Genomic DNA, 27,855 nt, shown 5'->3' on the forward strand with positions numbered 1-27,855 from the left:
GAGCTCTTCTCTCGCGAGATCCTCGCTGTATTGGAGCTGGCTGTGGTCAGCCCTGAGGGGGCTGTGGGGTTTGTCGTGTCGCAGTTTTGCCGAAAATCTGGGTCTGTTCCAGACTACCTAGGTATGTTCTGGGCCGAGCTCCGGCCTGCTGTCGCGCGGGGGTGTCTGAGGAGAGAGTGGGGCGGATTCCCTTTGCTCTGGCAGGCCTCCGGCCGCGTGCGTACCGCGTGTGCGCCGTGGCCCGGGAGCCCGCGTGAAGTCCCACCGGCTGGGTGCGGGGATCGGGGTGGCGCGGGGGTCGGGGTGGCCCGCGGCGCCGTGACGCCTACAGCGATTACTGCAGCACGGGTCCGAAGCCCGGTCACTGCCGGCGTGAGGGTGAGGGTGCCGGCCCCGGCCCTTTCAAGACCCCTGCTTAGGCCCGTAGGAGTTGGCGCCGAGGTGATGCCTTCGGTCAGCGGCCGAGTTTAATGGCCCGAGGGTCTTACGTGTGGGAAATTCCAGAATTCCCTGGGTTCTGATATTAAAGGAAGTTAACTTTTTGGAGTTGTCACGTGGAATTGGTTGTTAACCGCTTTACGAGGCTTGGCTGCCTTTCTTACTCAGAGGAGAAGGAAGATTTGTATGGAGCTGAATGGACAAATGACTTAAGTCCCACGATTCATTCTCTTAAAATCAGGGCATACAGAAAAATGGAGTATATGGCAGAATCCACCGACCGCACCCCTGGACACATGTGAGTCGTATCCCTTTCCCACGTTCCCCTTAAGTTTAAAGATACTAAAGTGACTTTTGGAACTTACTGCCTGTGAGGAAAGCTTGTTTTGTTTTTTGTTTTCGGAGGGAATTCTTTGTCTTCAGTGGGAAAAGTGGAAAGCTTTATTTCCTGAGACAGACTCATTTTTAGTTGGAAAGTTGTGGTAAATACTTCAAGAGTGTTAAAAAATCCTTCAAGAGTGTTCTAGAGTTCCATATATGTTCTTGATTGGCTCTGTCCATGTGATAACCATTAGGCATGCGTGGATTTAAAGACATTAAATGTAGATTTAAAGACATTAACATGAAATAAAACTAAATGTTGAGTTCTGTATTCATACTAGTCACGTTTCAAATTCTGAGAAGCCACATGTGCTTGCTGGCTAGCGACCTTATTGAACATCCATAAATTATAGAACATATTTTTGGGAGAACGTCAGTGATTGCTAAACATTTCCTGTCCCCAGTACACATAGAATGATGACATCAGTCCATTATACTGAATCACGAGGCATGATATGTTTTCCATCCTTTGAAAAATTTTCTGCTCTGGTTAAATGTTTGCATTTTGGCAATCCTCTACTGGCATCATAAAAAAAATGTCTTTGTATTCTGAAGCTGTCTGATAATTACTATTAGAAATCCGTTAGACTCTCTCAACCCTTTGGACATCCCCATACTTAAAGGATTTTTGGAGTTCTAGCCATGCTTGTTTTTTTGCCTTAGTATTCCAAGGTGACACTTTATGTATAGCATCTTTGAAGATTACTTTGCCAGGGTTTTGTATTGTTTTGTTTTGTTTTCTTCGTTTTTAAAGCAGAGATGCAGTAGCCTAATTTGAAGGCTTTTGTTGTCTCTTTGATAACCAGTGCATTTATGAAACTTAACTTGAAAAATTTATGCTTTATTGAAGCTTATGCTGTGAATGTGGTGTCCCGATTAGTCCAAATCCTGCCAATATTTGCGTGGCCTGTTTACGAAGTAAAGTTGACATCAGCCAAGGCATTCCGAAACAGGTCTCTGTATCTTTCTGCAAGCAATGTCAAAGGTACAGTGCAGCACTATTTTATTCTACTTAAAGTTGAGATTTATATGTGGGAAGGCCACTGGGATATGCTGAGATGACACACAAGGTACGGAGAATAAAGCATATGTAATTGAGATAAAATTGTTATTTATGTTGGTGTCGCCAAAGATTTTAGATTTTGCAATTTTGTAGTGTACTTTTCTAGTTTGCCCTTTTAATCTGGTAAAGTTAATGTAAAACTGTTTGAATTTGCTTTTTCTTATAAGGGTTTAATAGGTTTGGTTTATACAGTTAATAGATATAAGTCGGTGTTTGTAAGGGTAAGTGAAAGCAGATTTAGTTACTAAGGACATAATATTGTTATTATCATGAGGATTATTTTTTTCACCAGAAGCTATGTATGATAAAAAGCCTCTTAAGTTTGAATGTTTAAAGTCACTTAGCAAGGTGTTTTAAAAATCTATTAAAATGCCAGAGCACCGGGGTGGGTCAGTCTGTTAAGCATCTGCCTTCTGCTTAGGTCATGATACCTAGGTCCTGGGATGAAGTTCCTGCATTGCTCGTGAGGAAGCCTGCTTCTCCCTAGCCCCCTGCACCCCCCCCAACTCATGCTCTTGTACGTGCATGCTCGCTCTCTCAAATAAATAACTAAAAATTTTTATTAAAAAAATCTATTAAAATGCCATTGTAACAAAGTGATTGTAGTTAGCTGTTGGTAACAAAACTCCCTAATGATACTGCCCACAGAAAGTTAATTGCCTGTAATTTCCTAAGTGGGTTAGGACTCTAGTGGTTCTTAACTTTTTGGGGTGGGGAGTGGTTCATGAAACCCTTTGGGAATTTGAACACTGTCTTTCCAGAAAAATATTTAAAATGTACATAGAGGGGCGCCTGGGTGGCTCAGTGGGTTAAAGCCTCTGCCTTTGGCTCAGGTCATGATCCCGGGGTCCTGGGATCAAGCCCCGTATTTGGCTCTCTGCTCAGCTGGGAGCCGGCTTCCTCCTCTCTCTCTGCCTGCCTCTCTGCCTACTTGTGATCTCTGCCTGTCAAATAAATAAATAAAATCTTAAAAAAATAAAATAAAATAAAATGTACATATATACAAACACATGAAACTTTCCTGTACTGTTTCAGGGAGATTACAGTTTGCAAGTTTGGCAAGTATAAGACTTAATCAGTTACAGATATTTGCTATTCTTAAAAGCATGGTAGAGTGAAAAAAGCACTGGGCAAATAATCTGGAGAACTAGTTTGTCTTGGATTTCTCACAGACTAGCTTTTTGAAACTCTGCCAGTTAACTTCTCTAAAACTTAATCTCATCAGAATGAAAGGGCTTTTTTAGATAGATGAAGCCCTTTCTAACTCTAAAAGCATGCTTATAATAAAGGAACCTGTATAAGGTTTTTGAATGAACCTTTACAAGTGAAAATCAGGAGCCTAGCTGGTTCAGTAGGTAGAGCTTGTGACTGTATCTTGGGGTTATAGGTTCAAGCCCCACATTGGGTGTAGAGATTACTTAAAAATAAAATCTTAAGTAAATAAAAGTGAAAATCAGAACATTCACTTAACAAACATAGTGAAAACAAGCACTCCTATAACATATTTAGAAGTGTTATGTATTTAACATTTATTGAGCACTTACTATGTGCACTGTCCTAAGTCTTATTTATTTATTTATTTTTAAAAAGATTTATTAAGGGCATCTGGGTGGCTCAGTTGGTTAAGCATCTGCCTTTGGCTCAGGACATAATTCCAGAATTTTGGGATTGCACCCTGTGTCTGGCTCCCTGCTCAGTAGGGCATCTGTTCTTCCTCTGCTTGGCCCCTTGTGCTCACTCCCTCTTTCTCTTGTCAAATAAATAAATTTTTAAAAAAGTAAAGATTTCATTTATTTGACAGGGAGAGAGAAAGCTCAAGCAGGGGGAGCGGCGGTAGGAGAGGGAGAAGCAAGCTTCCTGCTGAGCAGGGAGCCCCATGTGGGGCATGGTCCTGGGATCATGACCTGACCTGAAGACAGCGCTTAACTGACTGAGCCACTCAGGCACCCCAGTACTGTCCTAAATCTTGAGCAGGCTGGATTAAAAAATCTTAAGACATATGCCCAGGGATTGAAATTTTAATTTAATTAGGTTTTATGTAAGATTTAAAAACATGTTTTGCAATGTAAAATTTGAGAAAGGACTTTAAATAGATTAATAGTCTGAACTACTGTTGATACATAGTATGAGGTACTAATTTACCTTTTCTGTGTGTGAGAAGTCAGTTCTCAACCATTTCGTTTATTATAACCATTTTAAAGCTATTTTCAGGTAACTTCTTACCTGTTTTTCAAGGTATAGCTTCAAGAAACTCATAGGCATTTTGTCATACCTCCCTGGAATTCTTTACTGGTGTTTGAAGTAATATGACCTCTTTAATATCAAATAAGCTTTTTCAAATATACTTGAGATTTCACTTTTTAAACTGAAGCTACTGATCTAATTGAAAGTTTTCTGAAACTATTAAATATATTTGAAATGCTTCAAACCAGTCTTGGGAATTACTATGTCTGATTAATAATCAGTGTTACATCTGTAGAGTCAACATTGAAATTTTTTGTTTTTCCTGAGAGATGCTGGGTTTCAGTATTTTCTTTCCCTCTCAGGTATTTCCAGCCACCTGGAACTTGGATACAGTGTGCATTAGAATCCAGGGAACTTCTTGCATTGTGTTTGAAAAAAATCAAAGCCCCTCTGAGTAAGGTAGGTCAGCCTGTTAAAATCAGTTTTTATAGGTATGTGTTTTTGTTTCTATGTTTTAAAGTTACATGTATTTTTATGGAAAGAAAATCATTTTGCTTTAAAAGATTTAATGTAGAATCAATTTTTTTCATTATTTATTGAGAACCTCTATGTGCAATAAATTTTTTTTCTGAAAAAATACGTAAAACCATTGCTAAACATAATTTAGAAGGCTATAGTATTAAGTCTATGGTATTTAGTTTCTTTTTATTTTCAGTGTTGCTCTAGAAAGAAAATATTTGTGCCTATTACTTAAAATCAGTGCATTAATGTCTCCAAAAAAACCAGAACTTAAGCCCAGTTTATCTTTCTGCATAATAGTTTCAGTTGTCTGTGTTAAACTTCATGACTTCTACTTACACCAGCTGTTTTTAACTCAAATGGACTCTTGGTTTGAAAGTCCAATTCTCTTTTAAGCTCTGAAAATTTCATGTAATAGTTCTTCGGGATTTTTTCCTCCATTTCTTTTGTTTTTTTTCCTCCCTGGAATTTCTGTTAGTCTGTGTTGTCCCTACTGGCTTAAAATTTTATCTTTTCCCCCTTATATTGTTTGTTTTTAATCTTTTTGTCTTTTTTTCTGTGTTCTTGGTGCTTTTCTTTATGTTCTGGTCTCTGTATTGATTTTGTTTTGGTTCCAGCAGTGATATTTTTATGTTCCAGAGTTTTTACCATAGTCTTAATGTTTTTGATGCATTCTGTTCTTTTTTAAAAAAATTTTTTCTTTTTAAATTTTTTTTTAAATTCTTTGGATATAGTTGACAGAATATTAGTTTCAGGCATACAGCATAGTGATTTCACATCTTTATAGGTTATGCTGTACGTACAAGTATAGCTACCATCTTTTACCATGCAATGCTATTACATTATCATTGACTATATTAACCTGTGCTGTACCTTTTATCCCTGTGACTTTTTCATTTCATAACTGGAAGCTGTATTTCCTACTCCCTTTACCCCTTTTGCTTATCCCCACAGCCCCCTTCCCTCTGGCAGTCATCAGTTTGTTCTCTGTATTTATAGTTCTTAATCTGTCTATTGTTTATTCATTTGATTTTTAGATTCCATGTATGAGTGGTATCATATGGTATTTCTCAATCTGACTTCACTTAGCTTAATATCCTCTATGTCCACCTGTGTTGTTGCAAATGGCAAGCTCTCATCTTTTTTATGGCTATATAATATTTCGTTTTCTATATATACCATATCTTATTTATCCATGCATCTATCAATTAACGTTTAGGTTGCTTCCATATCTTGGTTATGATGAATCATGCTGCAGTGAACATACAGGTGCATATATTTTTTCAAGTTAGTGTTTTTGTTTTCTGTGGGTAAATATCTAGTAATGGTATTTTTGGATCATATGGTATTTCTATTTCTAACTTTTTGAGGAACCTCTATACTGTTTTCCACAGTGGCTATACCAAGTTACATTGCTTCCAACAGCATTGTATTCCGTTGAATTTTTCTGAAGGTTATGATAGTAGGTTTGTATAAAAAAATTTCCTTCTGTTCCCTAATTTGTCTCTGGAGTCAATTTTTTCTGTAATTTTGTCTCACTTTCGTACTTCTGGCTTTCATGCTTTTGTCAAATGTCTGATAAGTCTTAATAATTCATTAGTTCATTCGGCAGCATTGATTAAGTGTCAGCCCTGTCAGTGTGCTTTTGGTGTTGGGGATATAGCAGTGAATGGCAGAGACAAAAATGTCTGTCTTAGGTAACTTTTATTCTAGTTGGAGGGGAGGGTGTGGAGTAGGTGTATTATTCATTTGTTAAAAGGGTCTAAATTCTGTGGAAGGAAAAACCAGGAAGGGGATAAAAACTGCATAGGGGAAGAGTTGCATTTTAAAATGGAGTGGTTAGCATTTTATGTCAACTATACTCAAACAAAATAAATAAGTGAAACAGACTGTTTGGGTAAGGCCTCACTAATAAGGTGATATTTGAGTAAACATTAAAGGCAGTATGGGAGGGAGCTGTGCAGAAGTCTGGAGAAGAGAATTATGGGTAGAAAATGTGTTTGGCTAGAGGCAGGAGCATAGCTATATAGTTAGCATGAAGTGGGAAGGGGAAAACTAGTGGGGGATGAAAACAGCAGTCATAGAAAGTCACAGAAGGTTAGGTTTTTGCTCTGAGTGTAATGGGTATAGGGGTAGAGTAGTAAGATGAATGATTTATCATTTATCAGGATCCCTTGCTGCTGTGTTTAGAATACATATGCGGGAAGTAGGAGTTAGGGACCTTTAGGAAGTGATTGTAGAAATCATGAGTAATGGTGATATTTGGGTCAGTAGTGAAGGTGGTGAGAAGTGGACAGTCTGGATCTAAGGAAGGAAATCTGTTATTTACATTTCTGGTTTCTCCATAGAACTTTAAACCAAATGTGTATCTTAATATCCACTGAAGAGCTTTGTATAGGTATATCATAGATAGATCCTCTTAAATTCAGGTGTCTGAAACCAAATGCAGCACCTTCTCTCCATCAAATCTGTCCTTTATTTATTTCAGAAAAGTAGTTATTACCTAGATACCCAAACTGGATACTTGAGCCTCATTCTAGAATCTGTATTTTTTTCCTCCTTCACATACCCAGATGTCATTCAGTCCTGTAGATCTCATTTCCTAAATAACTCTTGGGTCTTTCTGCTTCTTTTATTTCCAGTACCTCTCAGTTCAGATCACCTACAATTCCTGCCTAAATTATTGAAACAACCTCCATTTTGTTCCTCTTCCCTCTTCCTCAAAACACCTATTTTAGCCATATTGAGCTACATTGAGTTCCTCACATGTAGCAGAGTTTTTTGGCCTCTGCTGATACAGCAGTAAGTTACACTGTGGATTCAGCATGAGATGCCCCCTGATGCATTTTTTCTTTTAAAGCCGTGTACTTAATATAGTTAGAATAATCCAAGTAGAAACTTTGCTAATGAAATTTCTAGTAGATGATGAGTCATCAGATCTTTGCTTTCTTCTAAAAAGTATAATTTCCATTTTAAAAAACATTATTTAGGGAAAAGGATTTTTTCTGTGCAACTACTTTAATTTTTGCTTGAATTATACCAGTTGCATTAATATAGTCCTTAGATGGTCCTTTTACTGCTTTTTGTTGCCATACCTCTGATGATTTTTTTTTTGTTTTTACTGGTGATGTTGAGTAGTGATGCTAATCACAGATTCTTTAAACATCTTAGGAAATCTGTTTGTTAATGAGTTGTTCTTTTATCTTTTTTCTCAGGTAGAAACTTACGTTTCTTTTTATTTGTGTCCTTTTGAAGGTCCGACTTGTAGATGCAGGTTTTGTTTGGACTGAGCCCCATTCTAAGAGACTTAAAGTTAAACTGACTATACAGAAAGAGGTGAGCTGAATACAGTTTTCTCAGCATTTCTGAAGTGTAGGTAGTAAAAATGAGGGGATATATTGACAAGTTATGTTTGAATAGCTTAAAAGGAGAAGATTATACTCTTAATTTTAAGCTTTCTGGGTTTTGGGGGGACAGGGGTCATCTGCCAGATGATCAGGTCATTAGTAAGAGCAGCCCTTGCTCTTCATTAGTGGCTAAGGTTATTTTTATTAGGAAAAAGATTGAGATAAAAGCACGAGCTAAGACAGTGTTTCTTAGATTTTGTCTTTTTTTTTTTAATACATACACATGTATATAGATATTTAAATTCTTCAAAGACTGTTTTTAAACCACTTGAAAGATAAATGTGAAATGTTAATTTAATCCTACAAATTAAACTTGTTTTTTTCTCAAAATAGGATTATTTTTATGATGTTTAATTGAATTATTTTGGATGTCCTCAGAGCATTTGTGAAAAAAGACTTATGTTAAATATTAACTTTAAATATTAAAGTTACTAAACATAATTTTCTTTTAGGAAAAAATACTTGTTATTAAGCAGAAAGGGAAGAAGGAGGAGTTTGATTTGTTTTTTTTTTTTTTTCCCCCACTCCCATCAGGTGATGAATGGTGCTATCCTTCAGCAAGTGTTTGTGGTAGATTATGTTGTTCAGCCTCAGATGTGTGGAGATTGCCACAGAGTAGAAGCTAAGGATTTCTGGAAGGCTGTGGTTCAAGTGCGGCAAAAGGTACTGAGAGAAAGATGATGATTGAATCCTGCATCTTGTATTTCATCTTTGTCAGTTAGGAGCACTTAGTAAAACCTCCTCCTTTCCCTTCTTTTCAAATCCTTTAGGCACCAGGGATACGCTAGGTTTCTGGAACAATCACTTTTAAAAATAGGTCACTATCATGTTTTAGATAATCTTTAAAGATCATTTTTGTTTTAAAAATCAGTGTGCTAGATATATAGATGCCTTTTTTTTTTAACATTTCACTATTAATCTAATAATGCGTTCGTATTTAGACTTTACACAAAAAAACTTTCTACTATCTGGAACAGTTGATTTTGAAATATGGAATGCATCAGAATACACTTCGTATCAAAGAGATTCATGGTGAGTTAAAATTTAAAAGCATTTCAATTGATGTCAGAGTTATTGACTTAACAGAGTTATTGACATGTTATTATCTTTATTGATAATATCTAGAATAGTACTGTACAAAGGAACAGTTTCTTCTCTTAGGAAGAAAAAAATCTTGGTTCTTTATTTGCACTGTCCGATATGATAGTCACTAACCGTATATGGCAGTGGAATACTTGAAATGTGTCTAGTGTAATGAAGAACTGAATTCTTGATTTTTTGATGTTTTAATTTAAATTTACACTAAGTAGCTACCAGATGAGTAAACCAGTAACTGCATTAATATAATGTAAAGTGCTCTGATGGAAAATTCATTGAAAACTTGTTGTATGCAAAGATCAGTTACTGATTGGAAGAAAATTAGTTTTGAGATCTGTAAGTTCTTTTGTAATATTTTTGGTTTTGATATACAAGTGATATAGTTAGATTTTTTAAAGGTGGAATTCAAAATTTTTTGCATGATTTCATAATGGTTCCTTAGAGTATGTTCTGTCTAGAATATTTCTCTGATTTATAGTAGAAAACATAAATATTCTTAAGCATACTCTTAAAGGTTAATATTTTTAAATGGTGCTTGCTACTGGTGAACATCTATATTCATTTGTTTTCCTAGTCTCTATAGACTTAGAGATAGCTGTTCTTGAAGGAATGACCAAATTCTTATATCATACTCCTCATTTTAAAGCTCGAGTTCCATTGTTACTAACTGATCTGTTACTCATATCTTGTATGTCTTAGGAAAGTAGAGAAGTGTGCTCTTGGGTCCTTAAATGAGGGGAGATGTATGTAGCGCTGTCACCTGGAGAAAATCTTTTAAGCTTTGTATCTGACCTAAATGTTTTACCAGTAGACATAAGGTTAATAGTCTAGATCTGAGAAACACAATTTACTTTATTTATTTATTTTTTTAAATTACTTACTTATTAGAGGGATAGAGAGACAGAGAGATGAGTATGAGCTGGGTGGGGGAGGGGGACAGGGAGGAGCCCAGGGAGAAGGAGAAGCAGATTCCCCTCTGAACAGGGAATCCTATGGCACTCCATCCCAGGACCCTGAGATCATGACCTGAGGCAAAGGCAGATGCCCAACTGACTGGGCCACCCAGGTGCCCCTAAATCGGTGAAACACAATTCAGTGAATACTTACTGTGGGTAAGGTACTTTGCTGCCTATTTAACATAGTGCCTGGCAACTTGTGGTTAGCCACCAGGGAAAAAGACATCTTTGTTCTGCATAACTCTCCTTTGAGTAACTCTTTCGGGGATAAGTAGATCCAAATATTCTAGTTAAGAAAGCAAACCACTATTCTTTTTCATCATCATGGCAGAAATATACTCAAAGAATTTTTTTGTAGCAAAAGACTTGGATACATCTTGGGACATACTTTTGCAGTCATTTTCAAAACCAAAAATACTGCAAGTTCATCAGCCCTTTTTTCATCAAGAGGAGTTAATCTGACCTCCCCCATCCCCTTGCCCTGACTAGTTCTTTGTTTGATTTAATGAATTTCTTGTTTGTGGTTTATTTGTAACCTTGTTTTTTAAAATCATAGTAATAGTAAAAATAGTAAAAGTTCACACATATGTGAATAAAAAACGTCTATAACACTTTTATCAGTTTGTGATCCCAGAGGTAGTCCTTTAACACAATATAGTATAATATGTACTCTTTGGGGGAGAGGGAGCAGAGGGAGAATCTTGAGACTCCCATGTCCAATGTGGAGCTCGACAAGGGGCTCAGTCTCACAACACTGAGATCGTGACCTGAGCCAAAATCAAGAATTAGACACTTAAATATACTGAAGTTTGTAAATTTTCATGTGTACATGTTGATTTTGTAGCTGGTATTTATAGCTACCTTTTTCCACTATACATTGCATATTTTATTTCAACAAGTGTCTCAGTTGTTTTATTATTTTAATTTTTTTAAGTCTAGCTGTAGACTTGCTGAATCATGATAAACTTATGTTTATCATCTTTTTTTATATTTATTTTTAAGAAACTGGCAGACTGTTTCTACAGTAAGTGTATCATTTTACGTTCCCATCAGCAATGTTTGAGGGTTCCAGTTTCTATGTGTCCTCACCAACATTATTGTCTCTTTTTGTTCATAGTCATTCTAGAGGGTGATGAAATGGTATCTCATTTTGTGGTTTTAATTTGCATTTCCTAATGACTAATGTTGATCAACTTTTCATAAGGTTATTAGCCATTCCTGTATCTTTTTTGGTGACATAACTTTTCAGATCTTTTGCCCATTTTTTAATTGGATTGTTTGTCTTAATAAATTTTAAGAGTTTAAAAAAAAAATATTTCCTGGATACTAGTTCCTCATCATGTATATGATTTGCAGGTATTTTCTTGTAGCTCGTAGCCTGTGTTTTCTTTGTCTTAATGTTGTGGTTTTTTTTATTGTGATGTGAACACTTAACATGAGATCTTCCTTCTTAACAAAATTTTAAGTGTATAATATATTATTGTTGACTCTAAGTACAATGTACAGCAGCTCACTGGAGCCTATTCATTTTGCTTAACTGAAATGTTATGCTCATTAATTGGTAATTCCCTCTTTCCCCGTTCTCTCAGCCCCTGGCAGCCATCATTCCACTCTGAGTCTGTGAATTTGAGTATTTTAGGTATCTTGTATAAGTGGAGTCATGTAGTATTGGTCTTCCTGTGACTGGCTTATTTCACTCAGTATAAGATCCTCAAAGGTCACTCATGTTGCATAATGCAGAATTTCCTCCCTTTTTATTTTATTTTTTATTTTTTAAATTTTTTTTAAAGATTTTATTTATTTATTTGACAGAGATCACAAGTAGGCAGAGAGGCAGGCAGACAGAGAGAGGAGGAAGCAGGCTCCCTGCTGAGCAGAGAGCCTGATGTGGGACTCCATCCCAGGACCCTGAGATCATGACCTGAGCCGAAGGCAGCGGCTTAACCCACTGAGCCACCCAGGCGCCCAATTTCCTCCCTTTTTAAAGCTGTATAAAATCCTGTGGTAGTTACATACCACATTTTATCTATTCCTCTTTTGTGGAAACAACCCAAATGTCCATCATCTTGGCTAATGTGTGCAGTGCTGCAATATATATGAGAGTGCTAATATCTCTGAGATTCGGATTTCAGTTCTTCTGGATAAATACTTAGAAGTGGGATTAATGGAACGTATGGTAGTTCTGTTTTTTAATTTTTTTGAAGAACCTCCATGCTGTTTTTCATAGTGGCTGCACTATTTCACATTTCTACTGGTGTACAAGAACCAGTTTTCCTGTATCCTCATCAGTACTTGTTTTGTGTTGTTGTTGCTTAAATAATGGCCATCCTAATGAGTATGAAGCCATACCTCATTGTAGTTTTTGATTTGCATTTGCCTGATAGTTTTGACCTTGAACATTTTTCATATACTTACTGGCCATTTATATGTCTTATTTGGAGAGATGTCTATAGTTCTTCTGCCCATTTTTAAAATTTAAAATTTTAACTAATCAGGTTATTAGTTTTTTTCTTGTTGAGTTGTAGGAGTTCCTAATATATTTTGGAGATTAACTCCTTATCAGATACATATGGTTCACAGATAATTTTTTTCCTTTTCGTAGGTTTCCTTTTCACTGTGTTGATGTTCCTTTTGCTGTGCAAAAACTTTTGAGTTTGATGTAGTCCCGTTGTTTTCTTTTGTTGCCTGTGCTTTTAGTGTCATATTCATGAAATCGTTTCCAAGACCAGTGCGTGAAGCTTTTCCCCCTGTTTTCTTCTAGAGCTTTTATAGTTTCAGTTCTTCTATTGGACTCTAATTCATTTTGAGTTGATTCCTGTGAATGGTATAAAACAAAGGTCCAGTTTCATTCTTTTGCATGTGGATATCCAGTTTTCCCAATACCATTTGTTGAAGAGACTGTCCAAGAGTGTATTTTTAGCACTTGGAGATCAGTTGACCCTAGATGTGTGGATTGGTTTCTGGGTTCTCTGATCTCTTCCATTGTTTATTAGGACTGTGTTTTTGTCATTACTAAGCTGTTTTGATTATGGTAGCTTTGTATTTTGAGGTCAGGAAGTGTGATGTCATTTGAATTGCAAAAGTTTAAAATTTTGGAAGTCCAGTGTGTAAAGTTTTTTCTTTGATCCATTATGCTTTCGTTGTTATGTCTAAGAACTCCTGTTAATCAGTGTCACAGAGATTTTCTCCTGTGTTTCTTCACATGTTTTATAGTTATAGCTCTTAAATTTGGATCTAACCCTTTTTGTGGTTTTTTTTTTTTTTTTGCATGGTGTGAGGTGAGTGTCTAAATTCATCTTTTTCTATGTGGCTATCCTGTTTTCCCAATGAAAAGTCTATCCTTACCTCAGTGAATTCTTGGATGCTCTGTCAAAGATCTGTTGACTGTAAATGTCAGAGTTTACTTCTGGATTCTCGTTTGTTCCATAGATCCGTATATCTATGTTACGCTAGTACCATGCTGTCTTGACTAAAGTTACCAGTTTTTGAAATTGGGAAGTATAATTTCCTAACAACTTTGTTCATCTTGGGAATTGTTTTGGCTATTCTGTTATTTAGTTTCCTAGTTAGCTGAATTGTTTGGAAGAGTATTTCTATAAGCATTTCTCAGCGGGTAGGTAGGTATGTTTTTAATTATCCATTTGTTGCTGATTTCTGATGTTACTGCATTATGATCAGATAATACTGTCTAGTAGTTCATACTGTTTAGAATTTATTAAAATTAAAGAAAAACTTTTTATTTAATTATTTTATAAATGTTCTATGGATTTTTAAAAATAATATATATTCTTGGGACGATGTTCTATAATCTCAGTTAAATCAACAAGTTACTCAAATTCTGTGTATCCTTCCTATTTTTAGTCAGTTTGGTCATTTTATTTTTGTTTTCTTTTTTATTTAAATTCAGTGAATTAACATATATCATTATCATTAGTTTCAGTGGTAGAGTTCAGTGATTCATCAGTTGCATATAACACCCAGTGCTCATTACATCAAGTGCTCTCCTTAATGCCCATCCACCCAGGTACCCCATCCCTTACCTCCCACCCCTCTAGCAGCCCTCAGTTTGTTTCCTGTATGTAAAAGTCATTTACGGTTTGTCTTTCTCTCTGATTTCAACGTATTTTATTTTCCCCTCCGTTCCCCATGAGCCTCTGTTTTGTTTCTTAAATTCCATATATGAATGAAATCATACGATAATTGTCTTTCTCTGATTAACTTATTTTGCTTAGTGTAATACCTTCTTGGTCATTTTGTTTTTGATAGTCTCATAGTAACCTCCCACAGTGATTGTGCATGTGTTAACATTTATTAATTATTTTTTTTAAATAGTTTTGTTTTCTGCATCTCAGTGCTATGTTATTAGATGCATTCCTTTTATCTTGGGAGATTGTTATATAAAATACACTTCTGTGTAGTTTTTCCTCCCTTCCTCCACTTCCTTTAAGTAGGCTCCATGCCCATTGTGAAGCCCAGTGAGGCTTGAACCCACAGCCCCAAGATCTAGACCTGAGCTGAGATGAAGAGTCGGATGTGACCGAACCACCCATGCGCCCCGTTTCTTTTCTCCTTTGACCTTGAGTTTTATTTTGTCTGAAATTAAAATTATGAATCTTGTTTTCTTTTGTTATTATGTCTGATTTGTCTGTTTTTGTTGTCTTAATTGATAATTTTTTGTGTTTTCTAATAATTTGATTGTTTACTACACTTTTAATTTGTGATATAGTCATTAGTAGAGGAAAACCTTATTTTGAAGAATTATTTTCATGTGGCTTTTCTTTTTCTTTTTAAAGATGGTCTGGATTTCTACTATTCCTCAAAACAGCATGCTCAGAAAATGGTAGAATTTCTTCAGTGTACAGTTCCTTGTAGGTATGTTCTGAACCTAAATGTGATTAAGTCCAAGGAGCTGGGAATGAATGTAGATCATATCTATTCTTCAGGCTTAGGCATCTCTTTTGTTAAAAAAATTTTGAATTATAGTGGGAATAATTACGTAATTAGTAAGCTTCTGTTAAATTAGCCACTTTTAGGGAATTATAACCAAAGAGTATGTAAGAATCTCTTTGGTGAGCTAGACATCACCCTGTGATAAATACTATAGTGCTAAACCTTTGATTGAATGTATTTGAGTAAGATAAAAGAGGGGGGTAGAGGGCTTTGGGGAGAGACTTCATGGAAGAGAGGAGATCTCTTAAAATGGGAAATTTTCGAAGGTAGACTTTATAGTGAAAGGTGAGATCAGTGTGAACAAAGACTTTTGGTGGACATTATTGTGGCTTTTAATGGATGCTATATATAGACTATATTGGTCTGAGCCAATAAATAAATAAATAAAATTGAAAAGAGGTAGTTGCAGTTGGATTGGTGAAGCCTTTGAAATGTAAGTGGTTGAAATTAGGCTTTTTCAAAGCAGGCATCAGAAAGCTGTTTCCAACCTTGGGGAGTGATCATTTGATGTGATAAAAATTGATACTCCCTAGACTATAATAAGGAACCTTTGTCTTTTTATTACTATAAACTTTCTTTCTTGGCAGAAACAAAGCCTCACAGAGATTGATCTCTCAGGATATCCATAGTAACACATACAATTACAAAAGCACTTTTTCTGTGGAAATTGTTCCAATATGCAAGGTACTTTTTTTTTTCATTTAATTAATCCATGTCTATAAAAGAGTACAAGTAATTAATTGGCTTATATGTAATTATTAGCTCCTGATTTCCTTCTGGGATTGGTTAAAAATTTAGAATAACTTCCCTCTTAAAGGATTCCTTTCTGACATACTCAGCCATATTAAAAAGATGTTAAAAAATAATCATGCTTAAAATTATAAATTGGCATACCTTTTACTGTGGTAGACTAACTCAAGGCCTGGTTGCAGTTTTTTAATGTTCATATTCTTTAAAATTTGTGATTCTGGTGGACATATGAAAAGTTTGAATACAGGAAATGACATTAAAATAAATTTCAGTAGTGTGGAAATGAAATTGTAGAATCATTTTTGTGATTTAAAATGATCTAACAAATTGTAGATTATCATTTCATTTCATTTCATTGTATTAAGGTAAAATCCTGCTTCAAAAATATAAATGAATTAAAATGCAATAGTTACTGAGGATCTACTGTATAGAAGGCAGTATATTAAGGATTATTATTTAGGGGTCTCTACCATACAGGAACTTAAATGTCAATATCTACTAATAATGATAAGTACCATAATTTATTATGAGCATTCCATATAAATTTGTATCTAAGTATTTGAATATATTTCACTTTTTCATCTTGTTATACCAGGGTAAAGCATTTCATCATTTTGAACATGGTGAAATTGAAGCGTGGGGCATTTAGATGACTTGCCCAAAGTTACATAACTACAAAATGAAGCCAAAATGTGTGCCTAGGTCTGTGACTCTAAAGCTTTAAAAATAACTGTACAAATTCATGGTGCAGTGTATAGTAACAAGATGAAATGATAGCTTAAAGCGGTCAGCAGGGACACCTGGCTGGCTCATTAGGAGAACATGTGACTCTTGATCTCAGGGTCATGAGTTCAAACCCCACATTGGGCATGGAGCCTACTTAAAAGAAAAAAAAAAAGCAATGTCAGCAAAATTTTTCTGGAAAGGGCCAGTTAGTCAATGTTTTTGCTTTCAGGCCATATAGTCTGTTTTACAACTTGTGGGCAGCTCTGCTGTTTTTTTACATAAGTAGCCATAGATAATAGGTAAATGAATAGTGAAATGGTATTTCACTATTTACAGAAATGGTATTGGGCCAAATTTAACTTGAGGGTCATATTTTGCTGACCCCTGGTTTAAAACAGTAAACATTTTCCTGGTACAAAGCCTGGGAAATGTGAATCTAGGTGTGATGCCAACTTTAGGCTATAGGTTAAGTGCTTTGAGTGATTCAGGTAAGTAACAGAATAAATGCAAAATGTAAGAGTATTTTCATTAATCCATTGAGACTTAGAAATGAAAAACACAGTGCTGGACTAGGTATTCTTAAGAGATGCACAGGATGCCCCTGCAGTGGAGGAGCCTATGATTGTGAATACACACAGCTTAAAATACAACTCAGATTTTTTTCATATTTTAATACAGTTTAAAAACAGTGTACACGTGGACACATGTACTTTTTGGCCATTAAATTTTTGATTATGTATTGATGCATGTAGCCATAAAAGAGAAACATGTGGCTTCTCTGAAATTTATTTTTTGTGGAAATTATAACAAGTCACAGATTTAGAAAATCACTCTCCTTCTGATGTTTACAATACTTTGTTTAGAATGTACGCTGTATTACGATAGAGCAGTAAGCATTCACACTTAAGTAAAATTGAAATAAACTTAATACTTTGAATAAGATCTGGAAAAATACTTTCAAGCATTTTTATTAAGACAGATATTCCCATCTTTAGAAGGAATAGCTTATTTTCTGTTTCTTTAAGATTTGATTGTTTTTCCTTAAGGCCCTTTGTTAATAGAATTTACAGTAATGTTTTGGTTTGGGGACATGCACTTGGGTCAGGTTTATATTGATGAGTGTTTATTGGAGACAGTTATTTAGGACTTGCTTCACTCTAATTGTTAGTTTTTATGCCTAGGATAATGTTGTTTGTCTGCCTCCAAAACTGGCACAAAGCCTGGGAAATATGAACCAGATTTGTGTGTGTATTCGAGTAACCAGTGCCATCCATCTCATAGATCCAAATACTCTGCAAGGTAAGTTTTAGGAAATATTTACCTTGACAGTTTTGTCCAGCAAGCTGTAATAATTTATATTTCTAATTTTATCAAATATTCTTGGTAATATTGTTATGAAAAACTAGTTAAGATTTTTTACTGCTGTTTAATTCTTACAAAACACTGGCATTTTTAAAGCTTTTGATGAGTAACACCTGTATTTTTTATTTGAAGAAACAAGTCTGTGAACTTTTTAAAAATGTACTAGTTTTAGTCCACTTATTTTTACTGGAATTGACTTATTTACCTCATTTAATTTTTGTGAATAATTATTTTAAGTTCATTGACAAGTTTAGTAAAGTTCGGAACATTTCACTTATAATGCAGTAAAACGTTTAGTTTAAATATGAGCTTTAACTAGTTTTAACTAGTTTTATTTTTAACATTCCCTTTATAAAACTTTTTTAAAGAAGATTTCATATTGATGCACCTCCTACTTCTTGATCTTTTTCATGTACTTCCTATAATTTTTCTGTTGTAAAAAATCAAACTTTTTTTTTAAGGAAGTCATTTAGTATCCTTGTCAATCAGAATTCATAAGTTAGAGGTCTTTTTGCAGTTTTGGGATGCGTATCTGTCAGGTAGAACTTTATTTCCTGTTAAGTAGCTGAGATGACTGATAATGTTTCTTAAGTGCCAGCACATGAAACAACTATATATCTGAGTGGATCTGATCTCATTTACTTTTTGTTATTTTTTTTAAGTAGGCTTTTTTTTTAATCCAAACGTAGGACTTGAACTCCCTACCCTGAGATCAAGACCTGAGCTGAGATCAAGAGTTGGGCACTTAACTGACTGAGCCACCCAAGCACCCTGATCTTACTTTGAAGACCCTTAGCTCTGTGGGGTTCTGATGATAGTAACTACTTATATTATTGACACCTGAAAGTTTTCTTTTGCTTTGAGAAATTTGGGGCTGATTTATAGGAATAAACAATGATTCTAGAGAGTTGCCGTTGTGGTCTCTTGCCCTCATGCTTCTCAGTTCATATATATCAACTTTTTTCTAATTAATACATTTGGTGGCTTTTGAAATACTTCATTTATTCATGTTCTGTGTTTCTACTTAGTTGCAGATATTGATGGAAGCACTTTCTGGAGTCACCCTTTCAATAGTTTATGCCATCCCAAACAGCTAGAGGAGTTTATTGTGATGGAATGCAGCATAGTCCGAGATCTAAAACGCAGTGCAGGTGCTGGAATGATATCAAAAAAGGTAAGTTCCATCCCGCCCATCTTTGTTCCCCCCCGAATTAACTGTTTTGGTCCCTCTTTTGTGTTTTTAGGTTTTTTAGTTTGTGAATAATTCCAAAATGTGGTTCCACGTAAAGCTAGTACTTCATTAGGTTACAAATGCATTCCATGTTTGTATGTTACTTAACACATGGTCATTTATTAGACTTAATACTATCTGGTAAATTCATTTTTCTCTTTAATGTTAGAAATGTTTTAAAAAATGTTTATTGTAAAAAAACATTTCTTAGCTTTACTTTTGTATAGGAAGACCAAATGACAAGCAAACCTTTTTTGACTTTAAAAAATTTCAGACATTTTGAATTTAAGTATATGTTATATTAGCACTAATTACTGAATACTTCAGTATGCATTTCTAAAACATAGGAACATTTTTCTACAGAATCCAAGTATTATCGTTCAGATTTCCTCATTTGTCCCCAAATGCCTTTTATGGTTTATTCAAACTAGTATCTGGTTGGGGACCATACACACACGAACACACACACATTTTTTAAAAGATTTTATTTATTTGACGAGAGAGGCACTGAAAGAGAGGGAACACAAGCAGGGGGAGTTGGAGAGGGATGAGCAAGCTTCCTGCTGAATAGGGAGCCCCAATGCGATGTGGGGCTGGATCCCAAGACCCTAGGATCATGACCTTGGCCAAAGGCAGACACTTAAGGACTAAGCCATGCAGGTGCCCATATTGAATGTGAATGTTATACCTCTTAAATTTTGTATGTAATAATGGCCCCCTTCACTCTTTTTTTTTTTTTCTTCCCTTGATGATACCAACTTTCTAAGGCAGTTAGGGCATTAATCCATTAATCTTATGGATCTCTTATTGTTTTCTCATGATGCTTTTTTAAATCTTTCTTAATTTCTTGTATTTCTTTTAAATGAAAAGTGGATCTAAAAGACTTAATTATACTTGGGTTATGTTTGGCCAGAACATTTCAGAAGTGTCTCTGCTTTTTCTGTGCCAAGTGATAGTAAATATTTGGCTGTTCCACTGATAGTCAGATCCCTACATTGTAATGTTATGATTTTTCTCCCCTTTGTTATTAGCTTGCTTGTCTTCCTTTTTTTCCTTTGGGACATTCAGATTGTCTCAAATTGAGCCAGTGGGAGCTCCTGTGCCTTTAAAAAAAAATTTTTTTTTTTAACAACTTGTATTTTTTTAGAGCAGTTTTCATTTAATAGCAAAATTAAGAGGAGGTAAGAGATTTCCTATATACCATCTGCCTCCACACATGCCACAGCCAACCCCTTTATCAATACCTGCCCATCAGAGTGGTACATTTGTCAAAATTGATGAATCTACATGCATACCTGATAATCGTATTTGATAATGAATGAACTTGCTATAGACCACCTTGTGTTTTCAGGTTTTGTAGAGAGATAAGCTCTCAACTCTTTTGGATAAGTATGTATCAAGGAGCATGTTTGTGGTATCATTTGGTGAGATATGTTTAGTTTTGAAGAAACTGGTAATTCACTCCCCCCTCCCCCAGTTATTTTCTAAACCTGGGAACTATCGTATATTTCAGTTTCTCCCTTTATCTCTTCTTTCATCTCTTTGAGATTCCATAATACCCTAGTCTCTAACTCTTAGTATTTTGCTCTTGATCCCATTTTACTTACATCTCTTTTTGTTAGTAAAAAGTATTGGCAAGTGCTATATTTAATTCAGCCTGAAGTTACAGTTGCTTGTAAAATCCCATGTTGGAAAGGTACTTTAATGGTTTTCTAATTTAAAATTTCAAACTTGGGGAACACCTGGGTGGCTCAGTTGGTTAAGTGTCTAACTCTTGATCTCAGCTCAGGTTTTGATCTCAGGGTCATGAGTTCAAGCCCTGTGTTCAAGCCCTCCATGCTGTGCGTGGAGCCTACTTTAAAAAAAAAATACTCAAACTTGGGATGTTGTTTCTGCAACAGATATTAAGCACAAAAAGGAATATACTTCAAATAGCAGACATCCAATTTCTCTAGTAGTAGTAGTAGTGCCACTGGGTTGCTAGATTGCTTTGTCTGAACCTTGGGTTTTTTGAATGTTATGTGTAAAACAAGGGGTTGTTACAATGTTTTCTGGAGTTAAGATTTTTCAGTTATTCTTTCTGCTCAGTCTGTATTGCCTGTTACCCTGTGAAAACATTAGTTTTGAAAATTCTATATATGTCAGTATTTAGATGATCTTATTAATGTTTTCTAAAGTCTTAAATCTTAATAAAGATATTTATATATTTCTTATTGAGTCTTTTTTTGTACTAAATACAGTAATTAGTTAATTTTGACAGTATTTCAGAGATCTGAAAAAATAAAACAGTTGCTGTCTTTAAAATGAAAATTCGAAAACAGAATCAACATTGTATATAGTTTCTGTGAGATGCATTTTGAGTGATGCTTGGGTTATTGAAGAGTGCATTTTCTTTCCTGTCAAGCATACCCTCGGGGAAGTCTGGGTACAGAAAACTTCTGAAATGAATACAGATAAACAGTATTTTTGTCGCACTCATTTGGGACATCTTCTAAATCCTGGAGACCTGGTATTGGGGTTTGTATTATTTTACAGTATTTTAAACTGGCAGTTAGCATTGCAAATTTTCTTTGGGAGCCAGCAAGTGATCTAAAAATACTACTAAAAATGTGTACTCTAATAAGAATTTAAGAGTTCTTAGGAACTTTACAGTTCACTTTATTGATAGCTAAATTAAACTAGATTGGACAAAAACCCTAGTCACTCTATTTGGCCATCATTGTAAAGAATTATTTAATCCAAGATTTTGAGTACTTGAACCCTGAAGTTGTATGGTTAGATCATATTTATAGCTTTTTTGGGGAGTGGATAGTTTTTTTTTTATTATGCATATGCTGTTGGTCAAATATTTCACTTTTAAAATATGGAAGCCATAGTGTAAAGCTCCTTTATAGGCACAAGACAGTCTGTTTTAATACAGAGCTTATCAGCATGCTTTAAGCAATACTTTTGCTCTTGGGGATTTTTTTTTTTTTAATTAAATGGAACCATCTAACTGAATTCTAATGTTATACTGATATGCCTGTTTTGATTCCTCTACAAATATATGATAAGATGGACAGTGATGGATAATATGTGAAGCTTGGAGGTAAAAGTATGTTGTTATCTTCACCAGGACATGTGGAGGCATGTTCATTGTATAGTAAACTGCAAAACTTTTAATGTGGGAAAAGATACTAGATGTGCTTTGAGGTGAACATACATTAAATAAAAAGTAATGTGGAAAGAATAAATGTTTTTGTCATTAAGTGTTTAATTATTTTTATTTCAGGTTTGATTTGGCCAACTGTAACTTAAATGATGAGCATGTCAACAAAATGAACTCAGATAGAGTCCCAGATGTGGTAAGGCTTTAAATTTTTTCCTGTGTTAAAGAGGACTGATTTAATAACTCTTATGGGTAAGATGTGCGAGTTCACATTTATGAAAATAACAAATCAATTTAGAGATTCTTTTGAAATTGCAGTTAAGGTTTAAAGGCAGAAGCCTTCATATAGCATCATGTGTCTTTGTGGGGAAGATCCAAGATTTATTGAGTTTTTTGTCGCTCTTATAATTGAATTTCCATTCTCTGTCAAAATGCTTGATACCATCTGTAGAGCAAAAATAAATTTGCAGCTAAAAATGATGACCATTAGGACTTAATTTAGGTTCATTCTCCTAGGCTCAGCTTATTTCATATATTGTTCAGTTAAAGCATTTAGAATTAAAACCATTATTCAGATTTTTCAGGTTTGACTATAATTGCAGTTGAAAATAATCTTTACAGTGTTAAGTTTTGGAGAAAGAATGTTTCTTCTGAAAAAAGCCTGTTAAATTCTAACATGAGTTTATTAGAATCATAAGCAAGAGTGAACCTTGTGAAAGTCTGTAATTCTTGCTTGCTTAATCATCACTGATTTCTTTAGATGTGGGCAAAAATGAAGTCATGCTATAAGAAGGATTCCTCTTCTCACCACCCAGTTGTGCTTTTATTAATTAATTAGTAAGTTAGGAAATAGAAGCATAGTTTAGATAAAGTCTTAACAGTCATAAGAGGAGATCAAGATGGTCATACAAGATTTTGTGTTGTATAAAATTATTACACAATTTTTTAAACTGTCCTAGGACATATTTTTGTAAAAGACATATGTAGTTCTATAACTGTTTATTAGTAGTAATAAAAGGGGGGAATGTCTGCCTGTGGTAATATTTCAGGATGATTATGTGAGTAGTAGCTGAGAACTGAACTTTGGTATAAAGAAGGACACCAGAGGGGTGCATTGGTGGCTTAGTCTGTTAAGCGGCTGCCTTTGGCTTAGGCCATGATTGAGTCCTGGGAAGTCCCAGGTCCTTTGCAGTCCCAGCCCTTTGCAGTCCTGGGATTGAGCCCTAGGAGCCTCAGGAGTCCCAGGTTATTGTTGTTGTTCCTCTTCTTCCTCCTCTTCTTTCTTTAAAGATTTTTATTAAGTAATCTCTGCACCCATTGTGGGGCTTGAACTCACAACCCCGAGATGAAGAGTCGCATGTTCTACCGACTAAGCCAGCCAGGTGCCCCTATTTATACGGGTTCTTATTTCCAAAGAGGAGTTAATACAGGTGCAGCAAGTGGAGTTAACTATCATAGACTCTGCCTCATTCGGGCTCTGCAGTGAGTGGGGAGTCTGCTTCTCCCTCGCCCTCTGCCCCTCCCCCCACTTGAGCTTGCTCACTCACATTCTTTCTCTTGCTCTCTCAAATAAATAAATAAAATCTTTTAAAAAAAAAGGCACTAGAAATGTGAAGTTTTTGGTGTAAAAAAACAGCAATTCTCAATCACTGGAAATTTTCAGTTATTAAATTTTAACAGTTATGGAACTAATGGCAGAATGCATTTTCATAAAATACTAAGTACATGGAAAAAATATTGAAACTTCTCTTGACACTGCTCCTTGATCCCTACTGTCATCAGTCTGGTGACTTTTCTGGCTTTCTCACAATCTTTCAGTTTTTAACTTTATTGGATTTTGAGGCCCCTTTACTTTGTTCCCATTTTTTTGTAACTTTGCAAATATTTCTGTTACTTTTAGGTATTAATCAAGAAGAATTATGACCGTACCAAACGTCAGCGTCGCAGAAACTGGAAACTGAAAGAACTTGCAAGAGATAGAGAAAACATGGATACAGATGATGAAAGGTCCTACTTTTCTTTAAATCTTCTGTATTGTCTCAAAGGAAATCCTTATAATAAGTCTGTAGAGTTTTTATAAGTAGTCATCTCATGATTGTTGCATTCAATATTAGTTTTGTATTCTTACTGTGTTACTTGAAACAGTGTAAGAGGATATAATGATATTTAACATTTAATTACTATTTCCTGGGTTTTGGCCTGAGAATTGCAGTGTTACTGTGAACAATGCATTTGAAAAGCTAAAATAAGTACCTGTGGGTATCACAAATAGCAAGTGAGTAACCGTGACTTGGGATAAAAAGAAAATAGTCCATTAATATCAAATATGCTGTTTTTCAAACAACTTAAGGAGAAATGAAGATGTTGTCTTCTAGAAAAGTATATTGGGCGATTCAAAAGTGGCCTTAATGCTGGTGAAGATACTGATATCTAAAAAAATGAAGAGTTTAAATAAAATTGTATCATGAAATGTGAGTGGGAAATAGTATTTCCAAAGTACAATCTCATAAAGTAATTTAAAATAAGTCTTTATAAATATATAATGTTAAATTAATTGGATATTGTAAGTACATATTTTATTTCATCTGTAATCTTAAAAGTGTATGTATTTTTTTAACTTGGTCATAAGACTTTGTGGTGGGATGGTAAAGTAGGAGGACGTTTTCTTAACTGTTTCATATTCAATATCACCTTATATCTAAGTGTGTATTTTTTTAATCATATAACTTTGAAAGAAAATATTTTTTTAACTTATCAGAGTATTTAATTAACATCCATATTTGACTTCAGATATTATTTTTAAAGATTTTAATACTTGGAACACATTTATCTTATAGTGCTGAAAATGAAGAAAAACATCATACTCATTGGTAAAGATGAAATATTTAAATATTTCCTTTTTTTTTGGTCTCAGGGGTATAGGTCTGTGAATCATCAGGCTTACACACTTCACAGCACTCACCGTAGCACATGAAATACTTAAATATTTCTTTATCCTTTATCCTTCTGTAGGCAATACCAGGATTTCCTTGAAGATCTTGAAGAAGATGAGGCAATTAGAAAAAATGTAAACATTTATAGAGGTTAGTGTTTAGGGGTGTTTGATTTAAATTGTATCTTTTGCTTTTTTGTAGATACATTACCCCAGTGTAAGTATTTTGGTATCTTAAACTTTCATTCCATAAATGACTTCTTTTGTTTTTAAAACTTACTAAACATTTATAAAAAATAAAAATACTTGCAGAACAGTAAGAATTACTAAAATATCGTTTTACCACATTTGATATCATTTGTATCCTACCATGATCCCTCAGGTTCCTGATTCCTATACTAATGGATATTTATTCATGTATTTATGTAGTTCATTTAGTGACTATAAATACCTGCTCTAGATATGATACAAGAACTGCAGATATATGTGGTTAAATAATAGTAATAATGATGGGGGTAGGCATTTTGCATATTTCCATATTTGTATTGATTTGAAATCCTTGCTTTTTTTTTTTTTTTTTTTTTATAGATTCAACCATTCCTGTGGAAAGTGACACAGATGATGAAGGAGCCCCTCGAATTAGTCTGGCTGAGATGCTTGAAGACCTCCACATTTCCCAAGATGCTACTGGTGAAGAAGGTGAATCGATGATGACACAATGAGATTGTGCTGTAGATGATTTTCACATCTCTACGCTCAGGATGTTGGACGAAATAACTCTTATTGTCTATTCAGTCTATGCTTCCATATTAAGAAAGGAGAAATTTAGTTTTAAAATTTGAATACAACAGGACTATTTTGATTGCTCATTCAAAACACTGAAAGAGATAGCTTCGAAGTTTTTGGATAAAAGATTATGGAGAATGTAATTATTAATGATATTCAGGCCATTTTATGTGTGGAATTTTTTTAAGTTTGCCTTTTTTAGGAGACTAGTATTTTTGCATACTGTAGCGCTAGATTTAAAATCTCAAAAGTTGTGATGTCTTGGAGGTTACCTTAATCTTCAAGTATAAAACAAGTTTTTACATTCATTTTGCTTTGATTGCTTTAGTAAAAGAGCATATGAAGAATCATTAATATGAACTTGTTATGCACTTTGATCCACTTTAGGTCATTTTTATGTAGGGTTCAGTTTATTACCGGACATTGGGGGAAAGTTTATCTATTCATAATATTAACATCTTCAGAAGCTTTTAATTTGGGGTTATTTTAATTTTTATTGCAGAAGAAAATATATTTAAAGTATTTGTGGATTTGTATTAAACATGGACTATTTAAAGGTTAAAAAACAATTTGTTCTTTTGTGATTTTTGCTCATGCCAGTGGCTTAGAACAGTAGCTTGCTTGTGTCATAAGAATGTCTTCCTATCACTTAAAGCATTTTTGCTTTTGAAATTTTGGTTTACAAATTGAGAAGGAATTTTCTTTTTATAAGTTTCTGTCATTGAATATATCACCATCAAAAAGAATATTAGGACCCAGCATATTGATGATGAAATGATAAAAATGATCTTTATGCTTTATAAAACCATGAATCAGGCTTGAAAAAGGAATGCCTTCCACATCCTTGAATGAAAAGCATTTACTTGAGTTTTAAAGTGTCTTGAGAATGAGCTTTTAAGATCCTACTTCTATAAGCAAGATCAGACTTAATAAGTGTGCCAGAACTAAAAGCTAATTCATAAACTCTAGATATACCACTACATAAGGAAATTGAGTAAGTGCCGAATGGAGCATTTTCTTTTTTTTAAGATTAGACTTCCCAATTCTGAAGGTATGGATAAAGTCCTGAACTTTATATAGTGGCTCCTGTTCTGTCTGCCTATTTAATTAAAATTTTGACTTGTGGTTTGTTTTTACCTCTTCTATGTCAAGACTTTAAAAAGCATGAAAATAAAAACATTCTCCCCTTTTTTGTGTGTCTTTGAAGTGATTGTATTGTCATATTAAAAGACAGTATCTTATGCAGTATTCCTAGGTGGAATTATTTAAGTACTTGTCATATGATTTTCTCACTGAGCAATATAATTTCCCACTAAATTTATCTAGTCTTACTTTTTTTTTTTTGAAGATTTTATTTATTTATTTGACAGAAATCACAAGTAGGCAGAGAGGCAGGCAGAGAGAGACGGGGAGGCAGGCTCCCTGCCAAGCAGAGAGCCCAGTGCAGGGCTTGATCTCAGAACCCTGGGATCATGACCTGAGCTGAGGGCAGAGGCTTTAACCCACTGAGCCACCCAGGTGCCCCTATCTAGTCTTACTCTTTGATGTTGTCTTTATGAGTAATGAATCCTGTTGGTTGAAAGAAGGCTGTGTCAAGTTGAAGGAATGTAAGTAGTAGAAAAACTAATAAGCCAAGAGTTCTCAGAGTTCCACAGCCTTGATAAACCTGCCATTTTAGAGTATAGTTCCCAGGCTACAGGTGCCCAAATAACCCTTGTTGATGTCCCAGAGTTGATACAGTTTGGGAAGGCTGGTACTCAAATTCTCAAGAAGCTGATTTATAATCCCAATTTATAAATAGGAGTAGTTTCTAAGCTGGTATGATCAGTTAGTTTTTTTTTGTAATCAGTTCTTCACTTGAAGGTGTTTTATAGATGAAGGTTATTTTTATGAGCAAGCAAACAGTTTAGGGAGAGAGTTACTT

At 34.8% G+C, this 27,855-nt stretch overlaps 1 protein-coding gene across 2 annotated transcripts; it reads left to right on the forward strand.

The window, feature by feature from the left end:
• On the forward strand, positions 1-27,121 carry NMD3 (NMD3 ribosome export adaptor). 2 transcript variants are annotated; one of them, XM_044251719.1, is made up of 16 exons: positions 1-121; positions 607-736; positions 1,670-1,804; positions 4,429-4,525; positions 7,841-7,921; positions 8,527-8,655; positions 8,934-9,024; positions 14,840-14,918; positions 15,584-15,680; positions 17,654-17,771; positions 18,863-19,008; positions 21,470-21,582; positions 22,337-22,409; positions 24,114-24,220; positions 25,226-25,296; positions 25,734-27,121. In XM_044251719.1, the coding sequence occupies exons 2-16, from the start codon at positions 693-695 to the stop codon at positions 25,865-25,867; spliced, it is 1,515 nt and encodes a 504-aa protein (XP_044107654.1). In that variant the 5' UTR covers positions 1-121; positions 607-692; the 3' UTR covers positions 25,868-27,121. The 2 variants fall into 2 exon arrangements, with proteins under 2 accessions (XP_044107654.1, XP_044107653.1); XM_044251718.1 differs by having other exon boundaries at positions 680-736.
• The last annotated feature ends 734 nt before the right edge of the window (positions 27,122-27,855 follow it).

This window comes from Neovison vison, chromosome 6, assembly GCF_020171115.1.
Source record: "Neovison vison isolate M4711 chromosome 6, ASM_NN_V1, whole genome shotgun sequence".
NCBI classification, from domain to species: Eukaryota; Metazoa; Chordata; class Mammalia; order Carnivora; family Mustelidae; genus Neogale; species Neogale vison.

Excerpts from the sequence above, each read along its gene's own strand:
- NMD3 (XM_044251719.1), top strand. The coding sequence starts at position 693 with ATGGAGTATATGGCAGAATCCACCGACCGCACCCCTGGACACAT. Across the intron at positions 8,656-8,933 it reads TGGTTCAAGTGCGGCAAAAG|ACTTTACACAAAAAAACTTT; the intron begins GTACTGAGAGAA and ends GTTCGTATTTAG. Across the intron at positions 14,919-15,583 it reads CAGTGTACAGTTCCTTGTAG|AAACAAAGCCTCACAGAGAT; the intron begins GTATGTTCTGAA and ends CTTTCTTGGCAG.